We start from the raw sequence: 27,908 nt of genomic DNA, 5'->3' as shown, positions 1-27,908 counted from the left end.
TTCACATTTCAAGGCTCTACTAACTGAGCTACCCAGATTGTCAATACACTTCCTGTTGACACCTATATGTTTATTATTAACTGACTTCCACATATGTTCTTAATGATGTTATTTATACGCTTGATATAACATAATAATTTAAAACAACATGTTTCATTTTGATAGTAAAAACAAAAAAAAATGGTTATTTGATAATTTCACTTAGTGCGTGTAGAAATGATGAAAGATGATTTTTCAAATTGACGTTACCTAAACTTTCCTCCTTTTTCTGTCATTAAGATTCTTTAGTTACTGTCATTGCTTTAGAGTCAAAAATATATTTAAAATTGTTTTTAGTACTATGAAACCTAATTTTCCGTACGGTTTAATTTTACGGTATAAACAGATATTAACTGATATAAGCGCAGCCGCAGAATGATTATTAAAGAACTTCCTTTTTCGGTTCTAATTTCATAGCAAAATGGTAATAATGAATTCGTTTTGAATAATTTAAGAAAGATAGTAGAGGTAGTAGTAGTAGTAGTATAGTAGGTAGGTAGGTAGGTAGGTAATGCATTGGTAACCGAATGAATATGCTGTAATTATCTAGTATATGCCTAGTTGCAAACTTTCTCTTTCAAGTTTATAAAGTTTGTTTTTTTACATTTATTCCAAACATACAACCACTGTTTATTAGTCTTTTAGTTATACAAATTTGTTTTAGTTCGATTGTGTTGGAAGTTATAAGCGTATTGAAACACTCTCAAATACGTTCCTGGAACCAACCAGTACTAAGCAATGAATGTAAATTTTCCTGCTCAAGGAAACAACGGCTTGCCCCTGACAGGGTTTTCGGTTGACACTTCAGTCAAGGTTGACACTTCAGTGTTGTTATATTTTCTGGTCCTTCGGGATCATTGATGCCAACACTATAAAGTGTTGAGAATCGAGTACCGCTCAAGCCGGTGCTAGGGGGCGTGAGGGATGTTGCACTTATTCATTATCCCTCATGTACAGACTCAATCAAACCAAGTCTGCAATTCTTATGTTATTTTGTTGTGATTGATGCTTCCGAAGGATCACTTTGTTTCCAGAATTTTGTACTTCACAACAGCAGGTGTCAAGTGCCGTGTGGCAGCCGTAAAAAGTTGCCCCGTACTTCACTTCAGTGTTGTTATATTTTCTGGTCCTTCGGGATCATTGATGACAACACTATAAAGTGTTGAGAATTGAGTACCGCTCAAGCCGGTGCTAGGGGGCGTGAGGGATGTTGCACTTATTCATTATCCCTCATGTACAGACTCAATCAAACCAAGTCTGCAATTCTTATGTTATTTTGTTGTGATTGATGCTTCCGAAGGATCACTTTGTTTCCAGAATTTTGAACCCACGCTGTCAGCTATCTCTAGATTACTAATCCGACGCGTTAACCACTCGGCCACGCCGCCACAATCGGTCTGTTAGGACAAGGTGCGGGGTGCTTTTATTTGTGAAAATAAGCGCAGTAAAGCAAAAACTTGTGGGCAATATCTTGGATCCTTCTCACTTCTAACAGAATATTTATACATATATGAGTTTATTTATGATTTTACACCAATCGTGATAATGCAATATATTTTTCCTAATGTTTTTGTCATTGGCATAATTTCTGTCAACTACCATTTATTCAACAATGGTCATTGAAAAAAATGTAAATGGGGCCTATGATAAAATCCATATTAGTACCGACTATAACACGGGTGTTTAACTTTCAATTTCAGTCCCTGATTTTGCATGGTTTTTACAATGAAAGCTTAAAATGAATCCTGTAAATTAGTTTGGGCAGTAAATATCACATTTTAATGCCTTTTCCAAGTTTCATCATGGGTCAGATTACCATTCCCAATAGAAAATATGCTTATGTTTCCCAGTCTTTAAAAGACATCCCAATCGAACTGAAATTCTCGAAATCAAAACTGATAAATTTTCAAGAGTTCATTCCAGTGTGGAATTCAACACATTTCCTTATCAAACTTTAATGTATTATTTTTATGCTTTTATGATATTTGCATTTAGAGTTACTCGTAAAGATTTTTTGAAAGTTGAATATGATACAATTTTGATAATTCAAACATGGTCCTCAGTCCTTAACTTGTAATATTTTACATACCAATGGCTTTCTTATGGCATGCTGTCAGTGATTCTTCTAATTTGTTTCAATTTTTTTTCAAATAAAAATTTGCGATTTGACTACATAGTTAAAATAGCTTTGTCGGAATCACAATGAAGGCGAAACATACGGTTGAAACCAGATCTACATGTAAGAAATAAGTATGTTTGAACTTTAGTTAGATTTGGAAATTTTATTGATATATTGAAGTTTTGGACAGACAAAGAAGCCATTAAGAAGAAGAGACCCTTCAGGAAGTTTGCCTACAGAGGTTTTAACGTCGATCAACTGCAAGATATGACCAGGTAAATCATAACCATTGTCTATGTATATCATGTAAGATTAGTAGTCGGTCACTAGTGAATTGACAGATTGGTAATAACTGGTCGGTTTTCTAGGATTTTGTTGTTCGGTTTAATATCGCACCAACACAGGAGATGTTATATGGCAACTTTCAATCCTCAGTGGTGGAGGGAGACCTTGGATGCCGCTCCTGGCATTATTTCAGGCATGAACGTGTACCAAAGTGTGAAGTATAAAGAGCAAAGTTTAAACCATAAAATTTTATTTATAAATTTAATTTTTCATTTTCATCTTAAACGTTGGTTGAAGGAAATAACTTTTAACATGCTCTTGAACGAACATGATGAAATATCTTATGAATCCTATTTGTATTAAGCTGAGTAATTAGTGGGGCAGATTTATGAAGCAGTATTAGTTGTAAATAAGGTTAAAGTATCCATTTAGAGTTTGAACTAAGATTCATTTAAATTAATATGCCTTATTTCAGTGAGGAGTTGGAAAAGATATTCACATGTCGAGTAAGACGTCGTTTGAAACGTAGATTTGGAAAGAGGGCATTAGTTGTTATCAAGAGATTGAGGAAGGCAAGGGCATGGGCATGGATTCGTCACCCTGAAAAAGAGGTTTGAATACATATTGAATTACTCTTACCAGATGTTGAAAAATACCTGTAAAATCAAATGAGTGTTTTATTTTGTATATTTATCAATAACAATTATGTAGAATACAATGATGATACTCACTCAACTCACTCAAAGGTCCTTTTTATACAGTAGTGCTATTGCTAATTATATGCTGCCGGTAAAAAAGATAGTCCTTAAAATTATCCTTCATTAAAAAATGTCCCTTGAGTTTTCCTACCGGTAGAGACATGGTGTTATTTAAAAAAAATTCTTTCCCGATGTCTGTTCATTTATGATCTTAAAAAAAATCTATGTTCTCATATGCATGCATTCTAATGGCAACTTTAGGGGATTAAGAAATATATGTAGACAACTGGTTTATTTGATATTGTATAGAAGATTGACGACCAGAGTATTGTTGAGGATAGATTAATGATGAAAGTTCTTAGATCACTGAAACGTGCCCAAACAGGGGAGATAATGCTTATAGATATTTCGGAATATTATCTGCCATTTGATTAAAATTTATCAATTTAAGATACGTTAAAGGGGTGCAACTGAGGTCCAAACGCCTAAGACTTTGAAAATCTTATAGAAAGTAATAAAGAGATATATTTTCAGAATAAAAAAATGGAAATTTTATAATTAGTATGATAAATAGCCTGCTTCGAGATGAAATTTTAAAACGCTTCATTTTTAAGTCACTTCGCACAGTACAAATTAGTATTCTGGAATTCTTTTAGGTTGTCAAAACACATGTGAGAAACATGGTAATTGTTCCAGAAATGATAGGCAGCATTCTGGGTGTCTACAATGGAAAGACTTTTAATCAGTTTGAAATCAAGGTATAAATTAGTTTTTGAATAATAGCATGGAACTACATTTGTTCTATTTGAAATTGTATAAGTTGGACATATGCAGATTATAGGCGAGAACTAGAATTTAAATTTAATACATTTTATTTCTTCTTATTGTGTTTCTTTTAAAAGTTTTCTTCATACTGTGTAGTTCATTACATTTTTAAATAATTGTATTTATATGTTAGTGTTTTTGTCAAGTGCAAAGCATTTTCCAGTGATTATGTTGGAAAGAACAACAACTTCCCTAGTGTTTGGAAGGTATTAAATAAAGTCATGAAGTCAAAAACGTAAATTTATGAGTGTTGTGTTAACAAGACTTTGAACTTGAATACTGACAGTGATGACAAATGAAAAAGTAAATGAATGTTGTACTAATAATACTTTGAACTTGTACTGCTGGCAGTGATGACAGATGATCCCAGCTCTCTGAAAGTCTTCAAGGAAGACCATGAAGGAGTGTTCTTGTCTGAGTGGCAGTTTAATCAATGGTTGTTTATTCTACGTAAATCTTGTACAAATTTGTTAGGGCAATAATAGAAAGCACATTGATGACAATATCATGTACCACCAGCAGAATGTAAACTGTTGATTCATGTTTATGTTAAGCTATAATACTGCCTCCAATTTAATTTTCTCTTTCTTCTGCAAACTTACATTCTTGATGTTGGTGTGAATTGTTTCATTACTTTCCTGTCAAGCTGACTCTTAAACTGTTGATGGATCATCACAGGTGCCCATAGTTTTCTTTTGTAGAATAGAAACACATTTACATCCCGTGTTTGGAAAATGTGATACATGTTGAGTAATATAAGTTTCAATATATGTATTGGGATTGTATGTAAAAGGTGCTCGTAATCACAATAATCCATACACATCAAAACTGTATATAGACTTACTTTGAATGATATATACCACAATAATTTCATTTCTAGGGATCTTACTCTTAAAGAAATAAATGAATGTTGCCTTTGCCACTTCACTATTTTGGTATAAATACATAAGATTGCACAATGATGACAACTCATGTACCACGCTGAACCTACTTGGATGACATTTTACTCCCCGATTCATTTTGTCTGAGCGCACTGTCTGAGTCGATACAGAATTTAATATAATGAATTTCATAAAAACTTACCATGTGACAGATATGATAAACGATGATGACAACTTGTGTACCACACTTAACCAGCACGAACACCATTTTTTATACACTCGAAAGAATTTCGACGTATATTGTTTTGCACCTGGATGTCTGTCCATCCGTCCGTCTGTTAGCAGGTTTTCTTGTCCGGTCTGTATTGTGTGAACCAGTGAAAGTTAATTTTAACTACTTGAAAAGTTAACCAAAATGAGACGATATGCAGAGCGCAAGTTTGACCTTTCTCTGATCAAGGCCACACTTAGACATTTTGTATCAATATAAAAAAATTTTGTCCGGTCTGTATCTATTGAACCGATAGAAAGAAATTAAAACATTTTGGCAGAAATATTACTTATATTGAGACGGTGTGTAGAACACAAGTTTGGACTTCCTTAGATCAAAATTGGCACCTCCCCGGGGATTAATTGATTTGTATAGAATTATGACTTATATACGAGTTTTTTTTCGTGTCCGGTCTGTTTTGAACCAGTGGAAGAAAATTGAACGTCTATAAGTCTCAATGAAAGTGGTGGTCAATTTTATTTATAATTTACTATCCAGTGTGCTCTATTTTCAGCCTGAGATGATTGGCCATTATTTGGGAGAGTTCAGCATCACATACAAACCTGTGAAGCACGGTCGACCTGGTATTGGTGCCACTCACTCTTCAAGATTTATTCCACTGAAATAGACTACTGTACGTGTATCATAAAAATGAAAATCATAAATTCGCGTAGCCGCTCAGGTTAAAAAAATATGACTGATTCGACTGTTGTATAAATTGTACATGTAATATTCAGCTCTGTATATAAATCAGTTTCCTTGTATATTATTGTTTGACTGATATGATCATCGGATTTCTTGAATGTTTACATGCATGTTTGTACAATACCATTGTATCAAGCTATTTGTTTCATAGTTTGCGTAAAAAACGTCTTGACCTCTGATAAGAACATAGTTTGCTTTTCTAAATAAACAATACAAAAAACACAAACATAAACGATTTTAACTGATAAAAAAACTTGTAAAACAAAACGCAAAGCCCGCGAATATTTCTACACATTCAGTATTTATCTTGTATGAGTATGTAGATAAAGATAAAAACATATGTTCAGTGTTGTTGTTTTTTTTTCTTCTAAATGATAAACATATATCTAGTGCCTTTATTGCGTGAATATTTAAAGCAATTTGACTAGCAGATTGAAAGTGTTTTCCTTTTGGTCGATAATACAGGAGTGAGCTTTAAATTACAAACTATTTTGGGCCCTAATTAAACTACTGTAGTAGCTTTAAAATGAATTGCATCGTTATGCTGTTGCAACTCAATACGGAGAGCATCAGATATACAATAACTGGTTCCATCTCCTGTCAAGTTCCATCTTCGAGCAAGTTCAATCTTCTCGCTAGTTTTATCTTCTATAAATAAGACGAAATTACTCTGTGACCACTGATCATACATATTAGTCAATTGGTCATCTCTCACTAGTATCATGTGGGATGAGTAGTTTGTCACTTCCAGAGAGATTTGTAATTAATAAGGGGTCAGTTTGGCGGATCGTCTATTGAGATCTGACCATAAATTTGAAAAAAATCGCCCTTTCAAAACAAAATGATATCAAACTAATCAAATTGTCATGACACCCAAAACCAGAGCATCATGTCCAACAGAATGGTCTGACGATACAATCAAATGCTTGGAGTGATCTGGAAGAGTTTTGCACGAATACTAGTAAGCAATATGAAGGAAAAGGGATAAAAAATATGGAACAAAAACTGTCGTAAGAAACGAACATATGCCCCCTAAGCAGGGCCCAATGGAGGTTGCATAGGAACCATGGCCTTTGAATTGCATCAATTTATGACAGAATTGTGGACTGGACACACTGGATGTTTTTATCGATTTATTGCATGATGTTACACTGGCATGGTTTGGAGCTGCAATTTTATACATACAAATCGAGTTGCGAGGTTTTGTTCAACTAAGCACATATTTTAATATTTCATCCGAAATGTCGGTTTGCTGTTCAAAAACGGTTTAAATGAAGACAATCATAACATTTAGCTCAAATTTGATAAAAAAAATTATATAATTTACGCAAGAATGACTTTGCAATTTTGACTTATACTGGACAAGTGGTATTCGGCCTATTTTGGCGTATTCAAATCGGCCGTATTCTGAATGTTCTTCATCTGTTATCAAATGATATCCATTATGATCATATAAATTATATTGCAAATATCATGTGGTTATCTTTAGGATACTTCAGCTGTTCAGAATTATTTAGGTTAAACATGACCAACCATTTTTAATAATGTAACTTTGTAGTGATCCATCTAAAAATGGTACAGGCCAATTTTGATGATGGTCCATCCATTGGCTCATAGCAAGATATCTTTTAAATCTTAATTTCTATTTTCAGCTCTGTTGACCCCAAACATGGGCCAAATGGTTTAATACATGAATCTGCAATAAGACAAATCAGCAAATTGTCATTAAATCATTATTTAAAAAGTAAATCTTAAGTAGAATACCTTTATTAAAGGAACACTTGTAACTTTAGTATAACACCTTTTTTGAAGGAACACTTGTAACTTTAGTATGTGCCAAGATATTTTTAATCCCTTGATACATAGCAGAGTTATGGGCCGAATTAGATTTTTCTAACTGCTGACCTTTAACCTCGAAATGTAACCTGGACCTTTAAGCTGGGGATTTAGATCTGGATATGATACACCATCTGACCAAGTTTCAAATTTGTGTCAAGTTATTAAAAAATCCCTATTTTATGACAGAGTTTATATGGGCAAGACAAAATTTCCAATTGCTGACCTTTTACCTCTTAATGTGACCATGAACATACTCAATCATACCAAGCCTGCAACATTAATTTTTGTTGTTTCGGACGTTTTGAAGGGATTCTGTTTTCCCTTTTTTACCTTGTAGCTCGGGGTCTGCGTTTTGCGCGTAACACACGGTTACATCATGCTTCCGAGACACAATGCTGTCATTTATGTGTTTTATATATCTCGTGAGCACATGATACTATGTCGTGACCACGAGTTACTAAGTCGTGGCTACGTTATAATTAAGTGATGTGTACAAGATATTATGTCGTGGCCACGAGTTATAAAGTCGTAGCGACGAAATGATTAAGTGGTGCGCACGATATACCAAGTCGTGGCCACGAGTTACTAAGCCACGAGAGAATTAAGTCGTGCGTACGAGATACTATGTCATGGCCACGAGTTAATAAGTCGTGGCCACGAGATGATAAAGTGGTGTGCACAAGATACTCAGTCGTGGCCACCAGCAATTTAGTCGTGGGAACGAGATACTAAAGTCGTGCGCACGAGATAATTAACTAATCGGATAACACTAAATATATAAATAATATTTTTGTTAACTTCGTTTTAAGTTTTACATGCAACATTAATCTTTGAAAATACTGATAATATTTACTTTAATCTTGATACATGCCTAAAGGATGATATTAGAAAGTCACCTTCCAAGGTCCATAAATCAGACATGTACATTAACTACATTAACTAAGTTATGGCCCTTTGTCGGGACATTTCTGTAATTAAAATCAGTACGATCAGTTTGTACGTACAACGGCAGGTAAACCTTGTTTATTCGAGAAGGAATAAGCTCTGGTTTATTTTATGTGGTTGGGACATTGCCCATGACCATATGATAGCCTATAAGGATGTTTGAGTTCAAGGGGCAAGGTAACCATGACAGTTCATTTAAATCCTTGTTTTATTAATAATTTAGAAGGAATAAGTCATGGTTATATAACCTAGAGAGATCATTGCATCTGATCAGTAGATGACTCCTAATAATTTTGAGGTCAGTGTCACAATGACGCTAAATGTAAAATTATTGTTCAATAAATAACGTTTATAATACTGCACGTTTGTATGTCCCTTTTCATTGGACAATAGTGACGTTTATATAGTTTTATATACACGACTGCTGTCGATTTATAAAGAAATTTCGTTTTATTCCTCTAAAGAATGATGCTTGCTGTATTATAAATTCTTTCTGCTGAGGATAGTGACCCACTTCCCCCAAATTAGATTGAGGGCCCAGCATTAGAGGTCAAAGGTCAGAAGTTAGAAAATCTTGTCCAGTCCATTAATCTGTGATGCATCTTTTTTACCAGTAAATGGTATGATAATTAACTGTTTACAAAACCAGACATGCCAAAATATAAAGGACACATCCTTTCTTAGTCCCATTGATAATATCACAAGAGTTTCACATGGTATCAATGAATAATATTTTAACTGATTTATTTGTCTATCAAAACTGACTATGAATAGATCCTCATTTGGCCTACAAAAGCCTGAAACAAGAAATAGAGCTATCACTGCAAAGCATATTGCCGAGAAATCGATATTGGGTGACAAATGTCGACGATACACCTCAATAAAATTATAAATAGAGTATAATGTGTATAGTAGGTAGGGGTGTAACAATACAGCAAAAACCGTATTGCAATATATTGCCATTTTGCTGAAGCGTATTGCAATATATTGCAATATGTATTGTCTTGTATATGTTTTGATGTAAAGATGGAGTAACATTTATATATTATTATTATATGTATATATTTTTAGTAGAAACTTAATAAAAATGTAAGGAATAAATAGAAAGTAAAGTGTCACACAATTTGATAAACAAAACTAGTCGCGTGTGACCTTTCACATCTGGGCCGCTTATGTAAATTATGCGGCCGCTTATTGACTTTTAAGTGTACTAGTTGTCGGATACTTTTATCTTACGTTGGCACCAACAAAATTGGCCAATTAAAGATTTTATGTGAAATTTGTACAAAATTAGAAGGCAATTAATTGAAAATTATGATTTTTATAAAATACCGGTTTTCCAAAAATCGTACCGCGGTACGAAATTTATTTTTTCATATTGCAATGTATCGGTATACCGGTAAACCGTTACACCCTTAATAGTAGGACGACCTGTTTTAGTGAAAGCTCAATTTCAGTGGCCTTTTTATAAAATGCTGTCACTTAAAAAGCAATGTTTTAAAGTGTTTATCCCAGTCGGACTGTTTATGATCACTGATTACCATGATACAAACCTAAGAAATGAAAAGAAATGTTCAGCAAATACAACTTGTGTATATGGCATACTATTTGTCCTGGAAAGTCGTCTTTTTAAGCATTTTCTTGTTTTTTCACCTACAGAATATTACATTTTTTTTCTTTTTGTAAATATTACATGTAGTAAACAATGAAGTTTAAATACACATTTCCCTTATATTTTTTAGTCAAAGATTGGAAGAAATCTAATTAGTGAAGAGTACTTTCTTACTAATGTTTTTTTGTTTTTTTTTTTTTTTTTTTTTTTTTTTTGTTTTTGTTTTTTTTTTTTTTTTTTTTTTTTTTTTTAAATCGGTATCTTGTATAATAAAACTTTCAGATTTAATGTTAAAAGAATATCAATACTGGAAAACCAGATGTTATTCAAAATATAAAAACCTTATTACATTTCCTGTCACTTTTTGCTACCCCTTGTGTATCAAACCATTTCCTTTTCTGAAACCATCCTTATTAATGTGCCCTATAGCTTTTCTTTATTAATTGTTAAGAATTGATATTTTGTCTATTGCTCAGTTTGTGTATACATGTGTATGCAAACCATTTGGTCTGACCAATTTTTTGCTAATGCTTCTGAGTTAGAAATTAGATAGGAGTCACTGAAATAGGGCCCATTTGGTACATGTAAGCTAAATAAAAGTTGGTTTGGTTGACATGGTAAAAAAATATTTGTTTATATATAAGTGCTATTATTTGTGTCAGAATAAATGAAGAAAGGTCAAGAATCTGAAGTTAAAATAAGTTCAATATCCTTCAATATTCTATATCATTGTGATCAGGGTACTCTTGTGATCACTGAAACTGGTTCTTCAACGATTATAAAATTTGGGTGGGTTTAAATGCCATCCGAAATTATGTGTATGAAGATATTTGAAAAAATCACTCAGTATAACAATGAACTGGCGACGATTAAATAGAAGATAAGCAGTTGCCTTAAATATAAACGTCGTATAAATTTTAAAAAAAGAACAGCTTTAAATGGCGGTATGAACGTTATGAAACCGAAACAGTGATAAATTTCTCGGTTTTTACAAGGTTAGCGATAAAAAAAGAATGGTGAAATAGCTTTGTGTGAAGTTTTCTATACTGGTTAGCGAGATAACCTCGACACTTAATCATAGTTTTTTTGCAATATCTAATAGATAGCTGTGTAAATTACACTCGTAACCTACAAACACAAACTTAAGTTAGTCTATTTAACGCGACACCAAAAAAAAACACTATTTTTTTAACAGAACAGGTATTTCAATGAGGCACTGAATGAGGTATCCAAAACGTGTTATTTTGCACCATGACAGAAGATAACGTCGACACGTGGAAAGCCGGAAACTGCAGAAAAAATAAGTTAAACATTTATATTGATACTTTTTGCATACCATAATTTTTAACTTATTCTTTGAAATACTTAACAATTGTTGGATTATGTCCATATCCATGCTTAATTTCCATGGCTCAATGCCGTCTATTGCTTTTGCCGATAGAACAACAAGATTTAACAATTGTGAAACAGTCACATGTGTAAAGTTGTACATAAAATGATTTGTTAAACACATTTCCTTATCACACCCTTCCAATCTATGCCTTGTCGTTAAACCTCTCTCGCACGCTGCATACATCACACGTATAAATCGGACTGGCAAAGCCTGCTTTGCCTTTCATTTTGTGCTCGTTCCTCGTCAGTTGTAATTCGCTTCATCCGAACTGTTTGGTTTTTTCTGTTGAGTCTCTGTAATCTTCTTTATTCTCTCCTCTTTTCTCTTCAGTTTCGCCTTTTCTGTTTCAGCAAATTAGCAAAAGTTATAAAAATCAGCGCCAAATGTGTTCATTTACTCAGAATACACGCGTGGTGAGCGATTTAAATAGATAGTTGGTTGTCGATTTTGACAAGTTGAAAGTGTGTGGCTATTTTAAGGAACTTTTGATTTTTCGGGCCATTGTGATATGTAGGAAGACTTTGGATGATATTTCCTATAAGATAGATATATCATCTATATATGTGAAAAACATTGGTTTTGATGATACATTTTGTGGCATTAAAATTGTACTTGGTAAATTGTATGAACATGTATGACTGCCCTTGTCTACTGTTAGTCTTATTATAGTATATAGCCCATATAGAACATTAAAATAGTTGGTTTCAAGTGCCTGTGATTTTGTAAAATGTAATTGGTAATAAATTGCCAGATTTCCGAAGTATCTCTCTGGTGTAACAACGCATCGTATTCCTTGACACTCCAAAGCCATAATCAGACATATACTTAATAAAATGCCACCAGTGTTTTTTCGTCCACCTTATGACATGAAGGTCTCGTTTTTGTCCACAGTTTGAACTGTTAACCCAACCTCTAAGATGGCCGATTATGGTGGTTCTCGGAACTCCGTATTCCTAAGCGGCATATGAGAGGTTCATTCGTTTCTGCTTCTCCTCATTATATTGCTCTCCCTTAAGTAGTGCAGAAATATACATATTTATTAGACAAACATGTACTTAAAAGTAAAAGAGGGACTGAAATACAAGGAAGTGAATAAAATTTCCCCACATAAAGTATGAAACTGGTTATATGAAACTACGGAATGCAAAAGATTAGATCTCCCCTATTAATTTATTTATTTATTTGACTTGTATGCTGTACAGCGACTAGGGTGACAGAAATCCAGTCTTACGCATTCCGATATTACCGTGGACGTTTTACATTAAAATGATTATAAATATTCATTTTAGCAAATTTAAATATCTGTATGTGTCAACCTATTTCAGACTTTGACTCATTTTCACTAATTTTATCTTGTCGCCTGCTAGCCTATTGGGTAGTGCAATACCGATAGAAACCTTTAAGGGCCTCTCCATAGATAGCGCATTATGCTTGCGCAGCAGTCCCCCAGATGTATTGAGGCAAATTTTATAAACAGGAAAAAGAGGTGACTTGAACAAGACCGTCAGTGGTTAACCTAATCTAATGTTACTAGGCGACGGTGCGTTTGTTTGTTGGAACGATCGAATTAACCAAGTGTCGAAGTCATGTACGTGTCTAGGTTATCTCGCCAACCAGTATGGTAAAACTAAAAAATAATATAATACTTAACATTGTTGAATAATGATTGAAATCTTATTCTAAACATCCAAAACAATACATTTTAAACATATAAAACTTAAGTTATACCTGTCAAAGTAGCCATTTTTGTTGTAGAGGGTTACAAAGTTGTTGTTCTTATGAAAGGGTCACATTGAAGGTTCCATGATAACCGCCGTATGAACGCATCTGCGGATGTTACTAAATTCTAAATTTTACTATTTCATGTTTAAATGTTGAATTCTGCTTAAGCCGGTGCTAGGGGGCGTGGACGGTAACTTGCACTTTCCAGTACCGTCCATGAACAGGCTCAATCAAACCGAGCCTGCAACATTTTCAATTTTGCCGTGTTGGGCTTTCTTTAGGGATTCTGTATTTATCTATTTATTTTTCAAATTGACGCCGCTTAATATTTCCGTCTTCGTACAGATAAGAGTAAAACGGAGATAAAGATAGACATGTGAAGCTGTAAAATAAATGAGAGATCGAGAGTATAAAAACAGCTGTGCTGTACAATGCAACATAAGAACAAGGCTTACTAATAGTCAAAAACCCATTGTACTACGAGATGAGATTTTGTGCTATTTTGTGACAAATTTTTAAATATAGCTTTTGTGACAAATTTTTAAATATAGCTTTTGCATGTCAATATTTTTTAACTAGGGTTAAAATGCTGTTATAACTGCTTGAAACTTGAAACTAGGAGAGCTATGCAACTGCTTGCTTATATAAAGGTTGTTCTGTACAGCAGTTTTTACACTTTTTTTGGGGGGGGGGGGAAATAATTATAGTAGAACTGACTGATCGTCGATGGACCATCTTTAAGGTTCATGTAGTAGTTCAGAACGGAAATCTGTTAATGGCGCAATGCTTGCTAGACTGAGCTTTATGTTTTGATGATTATTTTACCTTTTTGGTAGAATAGAATAAGATCGAATAGAATGAAAATAGAAAAGAACAGAATAGAATTGAATGCAGCCGACACAAACAATTTGGAGGTTTCGCTACCGAAAATTTAAGTAGTGATACAATTTAAGTGTAGTAGTGGGGTTTGTTGATAACTCAGTGATGTTTATATACTAGTATTTATTTATTATGCCATCCTTCAAAGAAGTGGGGTATATTGCTTTGCATTTGTCTGTTCGTCGGTCGGTCGGTTAGTCCGTAGCCCAAACTTTTGTGATCAATAACTAAAGAACGCATATGCCTGGGAACTCCAAACTTTGTATGGGTATTGTTCATGACCAATGGATGATCACTAATGATTTTGGGGTCAAGGCATCAAAGGTCAATTTAAATTGACCTTGTAGGTAAAACGTTTTCCGATCAATAACTTGACAAGCCATAGGTTGCTAGCCCTTAAACCTAGTAGGTCCATTGGTCTTAGATAACACATATTGATTATTGGGTAAAAAAGTAAAAGGTCAAGGTTCTTGTAGGTAAAAATGCTGTTGACTATCAAACTCCATAGGTGCATTTGTCTAAGCCAGTAGATGAACCCTATTGATTTTGGGATCAGGGGTCAAAGATTACAATCACATTTAGATTGTATGTCAAAACAGTTTCCTCTCTAATAATTGATCGACAACCCATGGACCCTTGATATTCTTACTTCACAGATGCAAAGCCTTTGGTCAGAATATGACCTCAATGGATTTTCGGGGTCAAGGCTTCAGAGGTCAATATCACATTGGTCTATAAGGTAAAAACGGTTTCTGATCAATATCTCGACAAGTCATGGGCAGGTGCATTGGTCTTGGCCAGTAGATAACCCCTATTGATTTAAGGGTCAAAGTCACACTGACCTTGTATTTTAAAACGGTTTCCGACCAATAACTCAACAACTCATTGTTTTGGTTGATACTCTTATTAACTAAAACTGCTCTTAGAATATATAACTCAAGGTCTTATAACAAATTGGCTGTCATTAAGGAGGCCTTCACGATTCATTAAATTTATGAATATATTATTTGGTAATATTTGTGATATATTTTGCACACAACCTTGATTTTGATTATCATATTTTGTGAGTGGATAACCCCTATTGATTTTTGGCAATTGTGTCACTAGGTCAAAAGTCAGTCACAATAACCTGGCCACATGACTTATTGACTACCGATAGGGGGCATTCATGATTTACACACATATCTATTTCTATTAAGAATAAAACATGTAATAAAATAAAATAACATTAAAACATCACATTACAACATAAATATCTTACAATATAAATACATTTCACAAAATAAATAATACAACATATTTCAAATTACAATTTCACAAATAAATAATTATATACATACCAGGCTTTTTAGTAGCAATCTATGTATTAAATTATTGAATACAGATACAAAATATTTCTATAAAGAAATTACTGAACATAAAGAAATATGTTGTCAATTCGAAAGGAATGAAAAGAGTGGTCAGTTAAGAAATGTTTGCTATCCCAGAAACAAATCAGCTAAAAATAACTTAGGGTTATGGTAAGCTCTAACCCTAACCTTAACCCGAGGGATCACACTTATTCCAGATTTTCATACAAAATCAATCACCGATCACTGAAATTGCAAAACCAGTTCAAGTACCAATAATATAAGGACAAAAGACCACATATCGATCACATATTTGAACCTAATCTACGTACTCCCCTCTTTATTTAAAAATGACACCGGCACGCTTGAGATACTCACTTGAGTAACTGGAACACTTACTTGAGTACCTGAAAAGCTTACTGGAGTAACTAGAAGACTTACTGAAGTACCTGGAAACCTTACTGGAGTAACTGATACATTATCTGGGGAATAAGTCACGGGATTAGGGCGAATCCTTGGAATAAATGAGGGTGATATCTGAGAAGGAATAGAAATAGAAGGACCTTGAGAAGATTGTCCATAATCGACGCGAGTATTGCGACTGCGAAAAACATGAACTGTGGTATGATGTATACACCAGATGATGATTCAGAAGAGCTAGAATCAGCATCATACAAAAATCTTTCTGGGTAGGAACACGTCTAGGCATTAGTTTAGGCTTAGTTTAGGCAGGTAAATCTTTATTTTCCTAAAGAATACAAATAAATGGAAGAAGCATGTTCTTATAAAGGGTTCTAACAGGACCTTTTCTAGCTGTACAGAATCAAGCTGTACTTTTTATACAGGTTGATCAGGAAACGGTATGCCAATGATAACAAAAGGATCCTTTTACCATTTATCAGCTTCTGTCGCCCTTGAAGTTTGACTTTTCGGACCAAAATAATATCACCTATAACCAAATTGTTCTCGCGAACTCTACGATCATACTGCTTCTTGTTCTGATCAGCCCGTGTAGCTTCAAACAAGAAATATTAGTAGAAGGAGAAAGATGCTCAAAATTAGCGGGACAGTTCCCAGATATGCATGACCAGACAGACGGGGATGCCATCCAAACTTAAAAAATGAGGAGAAATCCTGTAGAAGAGTTCTTGGTAGCGTTATAAGGGTAAAAAAAGAGAAGGAACAAAGCCTGTCCACTTAGATTTGTGATTTTCAGCCAGATTACCTAACATTCTGAGAAGGGTAGGATTAAATCGTTTGGTTGATGACTTGACTTTCAAAATTCCGCCCCTGATCAGAATGAAGCTGCTTTGGAAAGAAAATTTGTCAATACAATGGTCATACAAGGCACGAGCAGTGGTAGTCGCTTTTTGATTACGACATGGAATATCCTTGGTATATCTGGTAAAATGGTCAGTTATGACCAAGACATCCTTAAACCCTCCTTTGGACTTCTCCAACTTCAAGAGATCCATACACACAAGTTACATTGGTCTCGAATGTTGAATTGGAACCAATTCTGCAGCTGCTTCAACCGGTGTCTTTCTGCAAATGAAACATTTGCAACCTGAAATGCGACTATTGAAGTCTGCCTCCATGTCGGGCCAATAAAAACGCTGACAAGCTAACCAAAGAGATCCATTACGTCCGGGAAGGCCTACATTGTCATGAACACCAGAAAGGGCAATATTCCTATGATAGTAAGGAATAACCAGTTCTTTTACTTCTTCATCCAGAGTGGCGGTTCGATACAGAATACCATTTTTGATAGAAAGACAAGAAAGGTCACGAAAAAGAGATTTGACTCTTTTCGACATCTCCTCCCTCGGACGAGAGCCAGAACGTAAGATGGAAAGAATAGAAGATATGTTAGTGTTTCTAGCTTGTCCCACCACCCAGTCCACTGTCTGATCGCAACTTCAGAAAGAAAATATTCTTTAATGGCCATATGAGCGACCTCATTCCCTGAGCAACATTCAGTAGAAGAAAGTTAGGCAGTAGCAGTAAAGCACATTGCCTTGACAGCATCACTGAAGAGTCAATGAATCATTATCTTGATTCTGTTTGCCTGACTTGAATATTATCTCAGAATCATCGGCAGACAAAGCAGCAATCCAACGATGTCCTGTCGCGTCCAACTTAGCAGAGGACAGGAATTAACTTAAAGGATTGTTGTCCGTAGAAACAAGAAATTGGTTGCCATACTGATAATCGTGAAATTTGTCAACAGACAGCCCAATTCAAGTTTATGAGCAGGGTAATTTCGTTCATTCCATCTCAAACCTCTGCTGGTATAAGCAATAACATGGTCTGAGCCATCTTCGATACGGGCTTTGAAGGATTTACTGAAGTCAGCAAAAGCAAGAACAAAAGGAGAAGTTTTTCCTAAAGAATATCAAAAAAGACTGCTGGGCATCACCCCATACCCATGTAGCAATCTTTCTAGAATGGTAAGAATTACTTAGGCTCTCAAGTCATTAAAGATACAAAACAATATTCATTCATCTCGAATAAACTGCCGTTTAGTCGGGTAATTTTGACAAAACCCAGCGGTCAGGTCTCTGTCGACTTACACTTGCGGTGACTTCGAGGTTACATATCTTCTTATAACTTGAAATGATTTTAATGGCAGCTTTATTTCCTTTAATAGTAAACAATTCCCTACCATTTGGTACCATGATTTTGAAAATTGATAAAAAAATGTTGGAGTTATGGAGTTCATATTAAGATGAGTGCTAAAAAATGAGCGGTGACTTGCATACCTTTACTAAATATATATGTATCTTTTTTTTTTTAATTTTGAGAAATGAAGGAAATTGAATTAAAAGCATATACCAAATATTTAACTTGTTTGAAAAGAAAAATACTGCAGTTTACATGGTTTTGAGAGGTAGGAGGGTTGAAGCGTGGGTGAGGGGGCGGTTGTAGTAACCAATCAACGCCCCGCACACCCAGGCATTTGTCCACATAGGATATAGAAGCTATATTACTATATTACACCTGAGAACTTCCTGAAGTGGAATAATATCTTTTTCAATCCTTCGGATTTCCATAAAAACTCAACATAGTTAGAAGCAGTTATTTATAGAAAATTTATTAAGTCGATTTGAGATTTGAATCTGATTTCTTATCTCTCACGTATTAAAAGATTGATTATTGAAATAAATACTTCCAACTTTTACTGTTCAGAGAAGATCTCAAGTGACATTCCGAAAATCATTTTAGTCACGGACAGTAATCTCAGATTTACCACCGATCTGTCACAAAGTAAACCATTTATTAAATGCTCAGAAGTGCTTCCAGTACTTTGATATTTTGTAGTGCCGAACCTTAGTTTTATACTAAATCCAATGTAAATTATTGCATCATCTTTTTGTAAAATTGAGAGTTATCGAGTGAAATTACTTATTTCAGTATTTTTATTTATTGCTTAAATTTCTTGGTATCATTTCAAGCATTTTGACATATTTTTCATACAATTCGGACCAGTAATAAGAAAGTTAGATTTTTGTGATAAAGTGCAAATTTATTTATGTTCAATAAATTTGATATTACGGGCCTGTATATTTTGTTTTACATGCGTTCTGGAATGCAAGAAAATCGTGAAAGTTATGTTTCAGTGTAGCTATGCGTATATATTGAACGATTTTAAATCTTCTTTGGGACTCACATTTAGACGTGTAAAAGCGCACAAGGTCATTATGACAGACACATTTATTCTTGTTGTGTAAATTTTTAAGCTTGCACAAGGTAATTTTTTCTTTTTCTTGTTTTATTTAGTTATTTTTGTTATTTCAGAATATCGTAAATCAGTTCATTTTTCATTACATATTCGTTTTATAGAAATTTTATTTTGCATATTGACAGTAATTTTTCGTTCTCTAATTTTTCGTCTTCTGTAGATTTATTTCTCCGCGCGAGCTATTTGTGTTTACTATTTTTTTTTGTCCATGGGCCCGGATTTGATCAATTGATCCCTTCGATTTACAGCTTAAAATAAATCCGCATTCAAGTACTCCTTTCGATTTCTATATTGGTTTCCCCTTCGGTGATTCGCAGCATGTGATATTAATGAATGAGAACCGGAAAGCAGTTCTGCTGTACATGAATTCGAAAGCTATAAATAGCTATAAATGTTCTGATTTTTGACACTTATGTTATAAATTTGTTATTTCCCTTTTTTAGTAGTACATGAAATTATAATTTGTTACATTTTGAATTACATTTACACACAGCATATCAAATATACTATTAGTGTGAATTTGTCAATATAATGAAGATTATAGGCATAAGGCTTTTGATAATTATTCTTAATTTATGTTTATGAAATTAAATGTTTAATAATAACATGTTGATATGTTGGTTGTTTTGAAACAATTAAACTTTAGTAGATAATGTTACATTTCATTGGCGTCATTGGTATTGCATACCACTTTGTGCTTCAAAATTAACTTTTTAAGGTTATGACTGGTGACATGTCCGGGGGTCCGTACTCGACAGCGAAGGCCTTACGAGCGGATGGACCCTCATTAAGCATAGGCTATAGATAGATAGCATCATTGACAACAGAAACTTTGGTCTGCAGTTTGAACATGAAGTGTTATGTTTTTATGAATGGTTTTAAAGCAATTCAACAAAAAAGTATATTGGTCTCCCTATAAATCAATAGTTTTTTATATATCACCAATGTCAAATAGCTTTTATTGACGCGGGACGAGATAATGGGTCGCGCAATTAGCGATTAAATGTGTCAGCCTTGTTTTGTCGGCGCTCCTTAAGGTGACGAAATGTCATCATTGAGTGATTAGCACAAAGGGAGCGGCTAATTTCTTGCGGTGTTATTCGGTGTTCGTGAGAAATGCACTGCGTGACTTTTGAAAACGAATTTTAAAATGTTAATATTAATGAAAAAAACACACGCGGTAAGACGTAGGTTGTGTTTTCATGTTTTGTTTAGATTCTATGATAGATATATATATTTATATACATGTATATTTAAATAAAACAAAACGTCTGATTGCAAAGAGTTACCTCCCATTAAATACTCTTCAAAAAGGATGCACGCGAAAGCGAAAGTAGAAATAAATGATGCTCGACGATGTCGGATTTCTCAATTTGATCTGTCCCGGTTATAACGAGACCCGGTTATAACGAGGAATCATCCGAAGTCCCGACGATCTCGTTGTATCCGGAGTGCACTGTATATTTGACTGGCATGAACATGATGTTAGTGAATTTCCACATACCTGCCTAAAATTCAGGAAACAGTCTTCTATTATATTGATGAATACTGTATCACAATGTAACGCGTGTATTACAAACAAAAAAATCCTGAGTTTGGTCTTTTTGAAATTTATCCCATTTTGTCATTCCAGAGTGTGTTCTACTTTTAGTATTGAAAGAAACCATTTTTTTTAATTTGACATGAAAAAAATGCATGCATGTAATATAACTATATATTATTATATTAGTCCCTTTTGTTACTATCTGTATATTTGTTACAATTATAATAATGAAAAACAAACTTCGATATTTTTATCATCTTATGTTACTGACTACAGTAGTGACACAAACAGAACACAGTACAGTCATGTCACATAACATTTACAACTCTTGTAAGTCTTGTTTGTATTAAATGGAATTACTTTCCTTACCAGGTAGGAGTCAGTGAAAGCATTTTTTATATTAAATATCTTTCCCCTCTTTTTAATTATGAAAAGTGCATAAGATAAAATAATTATGCAAAAATTGGTTTACAAAACATTCGGAAAAAATCTACAATAGTACTTAGTCTGAATATAACATGACCTGTGCGTAGGAATAATTTGGTAAGGTATCTTAATGAGCGCATTTTTTGCGCGGAGCTTCTCAATTGCTGCATTGCAGCAACATTTGTACTTGTGACTCTAGTGTTTCAATCATTACTTGAATATTTGTAATCTGTTTATTATCATTGATAGTTGTTGTATGTATGGAAGGCCGTTAACGCCTTGAGTGCACGTTATTTTATCATGCATATGTTTCATGTATATTTACTTAAATAAGTTTTCATGTTCTTGTTTAATACAGTAAAGTCATTTTATAATTAAGTCTGCTGCAGATGTTCTTTTTATATAATTTTTATTTCTTAAAGTCATTTTCAGATCACATCATCATCATTATTTTTGTTGTACGAAAGAATATGGATTCGATTAAAGGAAGGATTTCGTCAATGTTTAGGTGGCACCCGGTCTGGCTTTATGTTTTATATCTTACAACGTGCTACGATATATAATCAACGTTGAATTTATTATACCAGTGTGTATGGCGTTCCATAAGGGACATTATATTTTTAGAAGCTTTGTTTATAGGAATCCAAAGGGACATACTTATACCCTTATATTTGTGTACCATGGATATTTACTGTGTTTTATATTTTGTAGCTTCTACTCGAAGGATTCACCTTCAATTTTGTATCACGCATGTGTTCAACATAGCGACGATAGTGGATATAGTGACGTAGCGACGCAGTTTTGGATCTACACTCTGTAGACAGTACAGAATCGATCTTTTGCTTTGTATGGGTCACATCTCGAGCATCAGTGTACATTTGTATTTGTTTTGAGTTAAGCCACCGGGACAAAGTGACAAAGTGTTATTCGACAGGACATGGAACTTTTATTTATTTTGTTTTTCTCTTTTCATTCATTGCTTATCATTTAATTTCATGTATAAATATTCATTTATTTTCTTGTAAATATATTTAAATAGTTTGTACTGAGTTATGCTTTGTTTTGTATGGTAGTTGTGATCAGCCTGTGTTCCAACGTAGTCCATAATGTGACATTTTGAGATATACAGGCCCGTAATATCAAATTTATTGAACATAAATAAATTTGCACTTTATCACAAAAATCTAACTTTCTTATTACTGGACCGAATTTTATGAAAAATATGTCAAAATGCTTGAAATGATACCAAGAAAGTTAAGCAATAAATAAAAATACTGAAAGTACTTTCACTCGATAACTCTGAATCTTACAAAAAGATGATGCAATAATTTAAATTGGATTTCGTATAAAACTGAGGTTCGGCATAAAAATAGAATACTACAAAAATCAAAGTACTGAAAGCACTTCTGAGCATTTAATAAATGGTTTACTTTGTGACACGGTGTCTTGCAAGCTAGCGGGTCTGAAATATAGGTAAATGACATTTTAACTTGCCTTCGATACAACATTTCGAATGACTTCGTAATGCAGGCGTCACACTGTCCCGAAATTGACACCAGATGGGCATACGAATATGGAATTTCAAATTTTGCGCGATGATGGCCCCGAAACTGGTCGACGGCCTCTCAACAGCCGAAGCAAGTACGATTCCTACAGAAGGTCACGCGATCACATCCGATCCACACATGATTCCTACCGAAGGTCACGCGATGGCATCCGATCCACACACGAAGTCACCTCAAAGATGCAAATTTTAACCAAGTAGTGTACCCGCAGGACACGCGAAGGTCACGGGATAGGTACACGACGTCGTATTTTGAGTACTGCGTTCGTACGTGGCTACGAAGGCATCAAGTGACCTGCGGATGGTATAAAACCTTAGGCTAACCGCGGCAAATTTCAGTTGCAGATAGTATTGGGAGCTCACCTACGTTTAAACTTTATTTTGGATCTTCATATTACTACATGTATCAAAAACAATTCTTTTTACACGAAAATCTATGATAAAAGAGATGACATTGATTTTGGTATAGTAAATTATTCACATGAGGTGGAGACGTACTGCATGAAACAGCTTACTCGGTATATGTATTTAGCAAGAGCTTGTAGCAACGAGCAAAATATTTTCTTTATAAGCAAGCTACTCAAACAGGGTTACAGCTATTACGTAAATATTTTACAAAATTTTACAATCGTAACTTTGATTCAATCTCAATATTCAATAGTGATTTAAAAACACTTCTGCAACAAGTGTTGAGCCAGCCAGATTTGTATGGGGATGTTATTAACAAACTTCGTAAGATTTTGGGTCATTGTATTTTTTCTGTTGTCTTTACTTATATTATTAAATATTTTATTAAAAGAGGTTATGACCATTATATTTTAAGACACACTGCATGCCAAGTGTTCAACACTTTTACAGTTAGACGCTACGCTTTCCTCTTTTGATTACATCTGACGGACCGAGTGGGAGACTCTATGATGGACAGTTCTTAAAGTCCTTGGGGACTGAATTGCCTTAAAGTTCGTCTTCTGCCTTGCTTCGTCAGGCCCTTGTAGGTGATTTTCTTGTTGCTCTACCTTCCTTTAAGATATTGAGTACTTTTGTTAAGGCAATTGGGTTTTCTTGGCGGGGATTCATTTTATTTACACCGCCTTGTTTATAGGAATATGGTGGGGCTAAGAGTGAGGTTTGGTGCACCATTAACCGGGTCAAAATCCCCAGCAGTACTTATGCTATGCTGCTGACCGTTTCAAGGCGGCGCTCCGATGTGTTTCTCAGATGTATGTCTTTGTTGTTTCATACTGTTTTGATGACACTATTGTCTGTATCCCTTGTTGTTTTCTCATATCTTCCCTTTTGCCCCTAGTTTTATTTCAATAATAATTCTTTAACCCCCCACACTTCCCCGAATCTCTTTCTCCTGTGCCCTTTTGCTTTGATGGCCTATTAATCAATCATTTATTTGTTTTCTTTGATTTCCGTGTCGGTTACAATTATTTCTACGTATGTATCATTTTAGTGATAAGCCTGTCCGTGCTCTTTCTTGCGCCCTGTCCTGTTTTTGTTTGGGGTCCTCCAGGGATTCTTGCCACTGGTTCTTGTTGTTGGGTCGTTTGGGGGTTCATTGAGCGCCTCCTTTCCTTGTTGATCTTGTTTATCATATTTGATGGAACTTTATTATGCCACCCAAGGTGGGCCTGTAGGAGTTACTCATATACTCATCATGTTTTCTATGAAGTATCAAAAGTAGCAATGCTGCTGCCTTTTTTTCTCGGTTGACTTATCATCAAAACATGTAATTCTGCAGGAAATAAGCTGAAAATAAATCTTAATTAATTGCAAATAATGGAAGCTTTTGATGTCTCTATATAGATGTGTAAGACTGACAGATGAGGAAGATGATCTAAGGCTAGTCTTTTATATTTCCACCATGATAAACATGCAACGCATTTGCTTTCTTCGTCCTCATCGTGGTCCCATCTCGATGACATCGTACTAAAATACGATGGCGATACGACGGTATTGCGAGAGCTTCACGTAGTCGTGTTCCCTTCTTAAGACAAACGGAAATCTTCGTGTTTCCTTCGTATTGTCTTCTTGAGGCAAACAATACCAGATTGCACCGATGATCACACAAATTTAAGACGATTAGAAGAATATTACCCGATTTGACAAGATGGCTTCACGACGGCCTTACGAAGCGCAAAATTGGCGCACGAATTCAACACGAAAATGAACCTTCGCAATGTCTTCGGGCAATTTTTTGGCATGCCAAAAATTTTGCGACCGCTCACGAAGTTGCTACCGGAGCCTGAAAATTAAGCCGGGAGTCATACGATAGCAAAAGATGCCCTCACGAATGGCCCGATGTTATTACGATCAGATCCGAATTTAAACATTTCCTTATTCGTGTGTCCATCTGATGCCAAAATCGGGACAGTGTGACGCCTGCATAATGCTGTGGATAGTATGCAAATGTCAACAGTTAGCAATAAAGGCGTTTAGAATGGTAATTATGCGACTCTGATTTGTAGAACTGTCTGACATATATGCTCCAATAATTCTTGCTTTGACTATTAGGTTATTTTTCTGTTTTCTAGTTCAATATAAAGAACAAATAAGTATCATGTACATTGCTTTACATAATATCTATATTTAACTTGCTACGAAATTTAGACATGTCGCTAAAAATACTTACCTAGCAATATGTACCTGAGTAAGTTCTTCTCAACAACTAGAAGAAATATAATCTAAACGCTCAGGGTGAAATAAGTGAAAAGTGTCAAGAATTGCCTGGAAACACAATGTCTTTATGTATTATACTATGAAAGTGAATTGATATTAGTGTTTTGTTTTATGCAAAGTCAGGGGGCTAATTGATTGAATGGTATTGATAACGATTATGTTCATGGACGTGTTTTTGTGCCCCCACTATAGGGGGGGGGGCATTTAGATTTACCCTTGTCCGTCCGTCCTTCCGTCCATCCGTCCGTCCGTTCCCTTTTTGTGTCGCACGTAGCTCAAAAAGTAATTGACCTAGAGTCATGAAACCTTACAGGAATGTCGATCAGCATGTGAAGTTGTGCACCTGGGTATTTTCATGTGGATATTTTTTAGTTATTGCCCTTGACTTAGTAAAAATTTCCAATTTTCAACTTGTGTTGCACGTAACTAAAAAAGTATTTGACCTAGAGTCATGAAACCTTACAAGAATGTTGCTCAGCATGTGTAGTTGTGCACCTGGGTATTTTTGTGTGGATAAATTTTGTATTTTTAGAGTTATTGCCCTTGAATTAGTAAATATTTTCAATTTTCAACTTGAGTCGCACGTAACTTAAAAAGTTTATGACCTGTAGGCCTGAAAAGTCACAAGAATGTTTGTCAGCATGTGTTCTTATGCACCTTTGGGTTTTGTTGTGGGTTTATTCAGTATTTGTAGTATTTTCCCTTTACTTGATAAAAAATTTTTAGTTTTCAACTTGGGCACATGTAGCAAAACAAAATAACCTAGAGACAAAAGATTTGACAGATCTGTGGAGTGTGGGGGCACCCGTGTCCTATGGACATATTTCTAGTTCATTGATGTATCTTTTCTGTCCATTTTAACGTAAATATTTTTAAGTACTAGTAGTGACAAAATGAAATACGGGCCAACATTGTGTCCAAATTCAAGAAAAATAGAGACATTGATAGACAGATTTTGAAGTAAACACATGGTCAGGTGCCAGAAAAAGAAATATCTTTAAGAAGCGTAAGGATCTTTATTTTTATTAGGTCAGTGTAATATCATCATGACATTCTTCTTTTGATTATTGGTATGTTTTTCTTTACTGCCCAGTATCAAACAAGTTAAGCGTAGTGATTTCTCTCACACAGACTGTATTTGTGTGGACTATTTCTCAGCAAAATTGACTGATATTAATCAAAGTCCGTTTATAATTCAATATTAGTTGATTAATTTTTTCTTTAAGACTTATGTGCCTTTCGTGTATATCTAGTTGTAACTTATTCTAAAGCATTCCTTGACAGGCATAGATACAATTCAAATTGTGTTGTAAAAAGAATTGTTTTAATTACATTTACTTTTATTCTATATTATGAGAGAAGAAAATTTATAGGCACATAATACCTCATTGTGTAGACAAGGCAAATATGAGTTTTATAACGTTTAAATGTAATGGTTGTAGAGCATTTTAGATGCTTATCAACTGAAGAAAGCAGCGATAAATGTGAAATTATTATTAAAAACAGAGTAGTATTTTGATGAAAGTGTATAAAAAATAGCTTAAAGTGAAAGGCAGATTAATGTAATGTTTCCGGTCGGTTTGTAACAAAAACAAACAAAAGCCGGTTAGGACCGGGTGATTCTCCCCGAATAGATTTATGAAACAGAAAAGTACAACTCTTGTAGTTTCATAGTTATGTCCCGGACAAAGTTCAAAGTGCAATAATTCCAAAATTAGGCAGGCAGAATTATTTATCAATGGGATCTTTGTACCGACTTAGTTTCTTGTTGACACCTCTTACAGTTTCACAGTAATGTCCCATAAAAGGTACACAGCGTAAAATTTAAAAAAAACACAATAACTCTTAAAATAGGCACGGCAGAGTTATGGTTCTTCTGGACAGCATATCTACGCAATGAGATCTATCTACCTACAAAGTTTTATGTTAATATAAATTTTACTTTTAGAGTTATGAACCGGACAAAGCTCAAAGTGAAAAATAAACAAAGCGCAATAACTCCAAACATCAGGCAAGACAGAATTATGGTTTTTTCACTGCTCATCTTTCTAATGAGATCAGATCTATCTACTACAAAGTGTCTTGGTCATATTTCTTATACTTTCATAGCTATGCTGGACAATGTTCAAAGTGTAAAAAATAACAAAGGGCAATAACTCAACAATTATGGGAGGCAGTGTTACGATTCTTTTGCACTGCACTTCTATTTAATGAGATATATCTACCCACAAAGCTTTTTGTTGATACCTCTTATAATATCTGAGCTATGTCCCGGACAAAGTTCAAAGTCAAAATAAACAAAGGGCAATATCTCCAAAATTAGGGAAGGCAGAGTTATGGTTCTTTTGCACGGCACTTCTACCCAATGAGATATATCTACCTACAA

At 34.5% G+C, this 27,908-nt stretch overlaps 1 protein-coding gene across 1 annotated transcript; it reads left to right on the top strand.

The window, feature by feature from the left end:
* The first annotated feature begins 348 nt into the window (after positions 1-348).
* Positions 349-5,762, top strand: LOC132749551 (small ribosomal subunit protein uS19-like). Its single transcript, XM_060739360.1, has 5 exons — positions 349-463; positions 2,339-2,433; positions 2,919-3,054; positions 3,798-3,899; positions 5,633-5,762. The coding sequence occupies exons 1-5, from the start codon at positions 461-463 to the stop codon at positions 5,744-5,746; spliced, it is 450 nt and encodes a 149-aa protein (XP_060595343.1). The 5' UTR covers positions 349-460; the 3' UTR covers positions 5,747-5,762.
* The last annotated feature ends 22,146 nt before the right edge of the window (positions 5,763-27,908 follow it).

This window comes from Ruditapes philippinarum, unplaced genomic scaffold, assembly GCF_026571515.1.
Source record: "Ruditapes philippinarum isolate M1 unplaced genomic scaffold, ASM2657151v2 ctg7724_1_1_1_1, whole genome shotgun sequence".
Taxonomy (NCBI): domain Eukaryota; kingdom Metazoa; phylum Mollusca; class Bivalvia; order Venerida; family Veneridae; genus Ruditapes; species Ruditapes philippinarum.
Note: the sequence above shows the minus strand (reverse complement) of the source record. Positions and strands in the feature narration are given on the sequence as shown.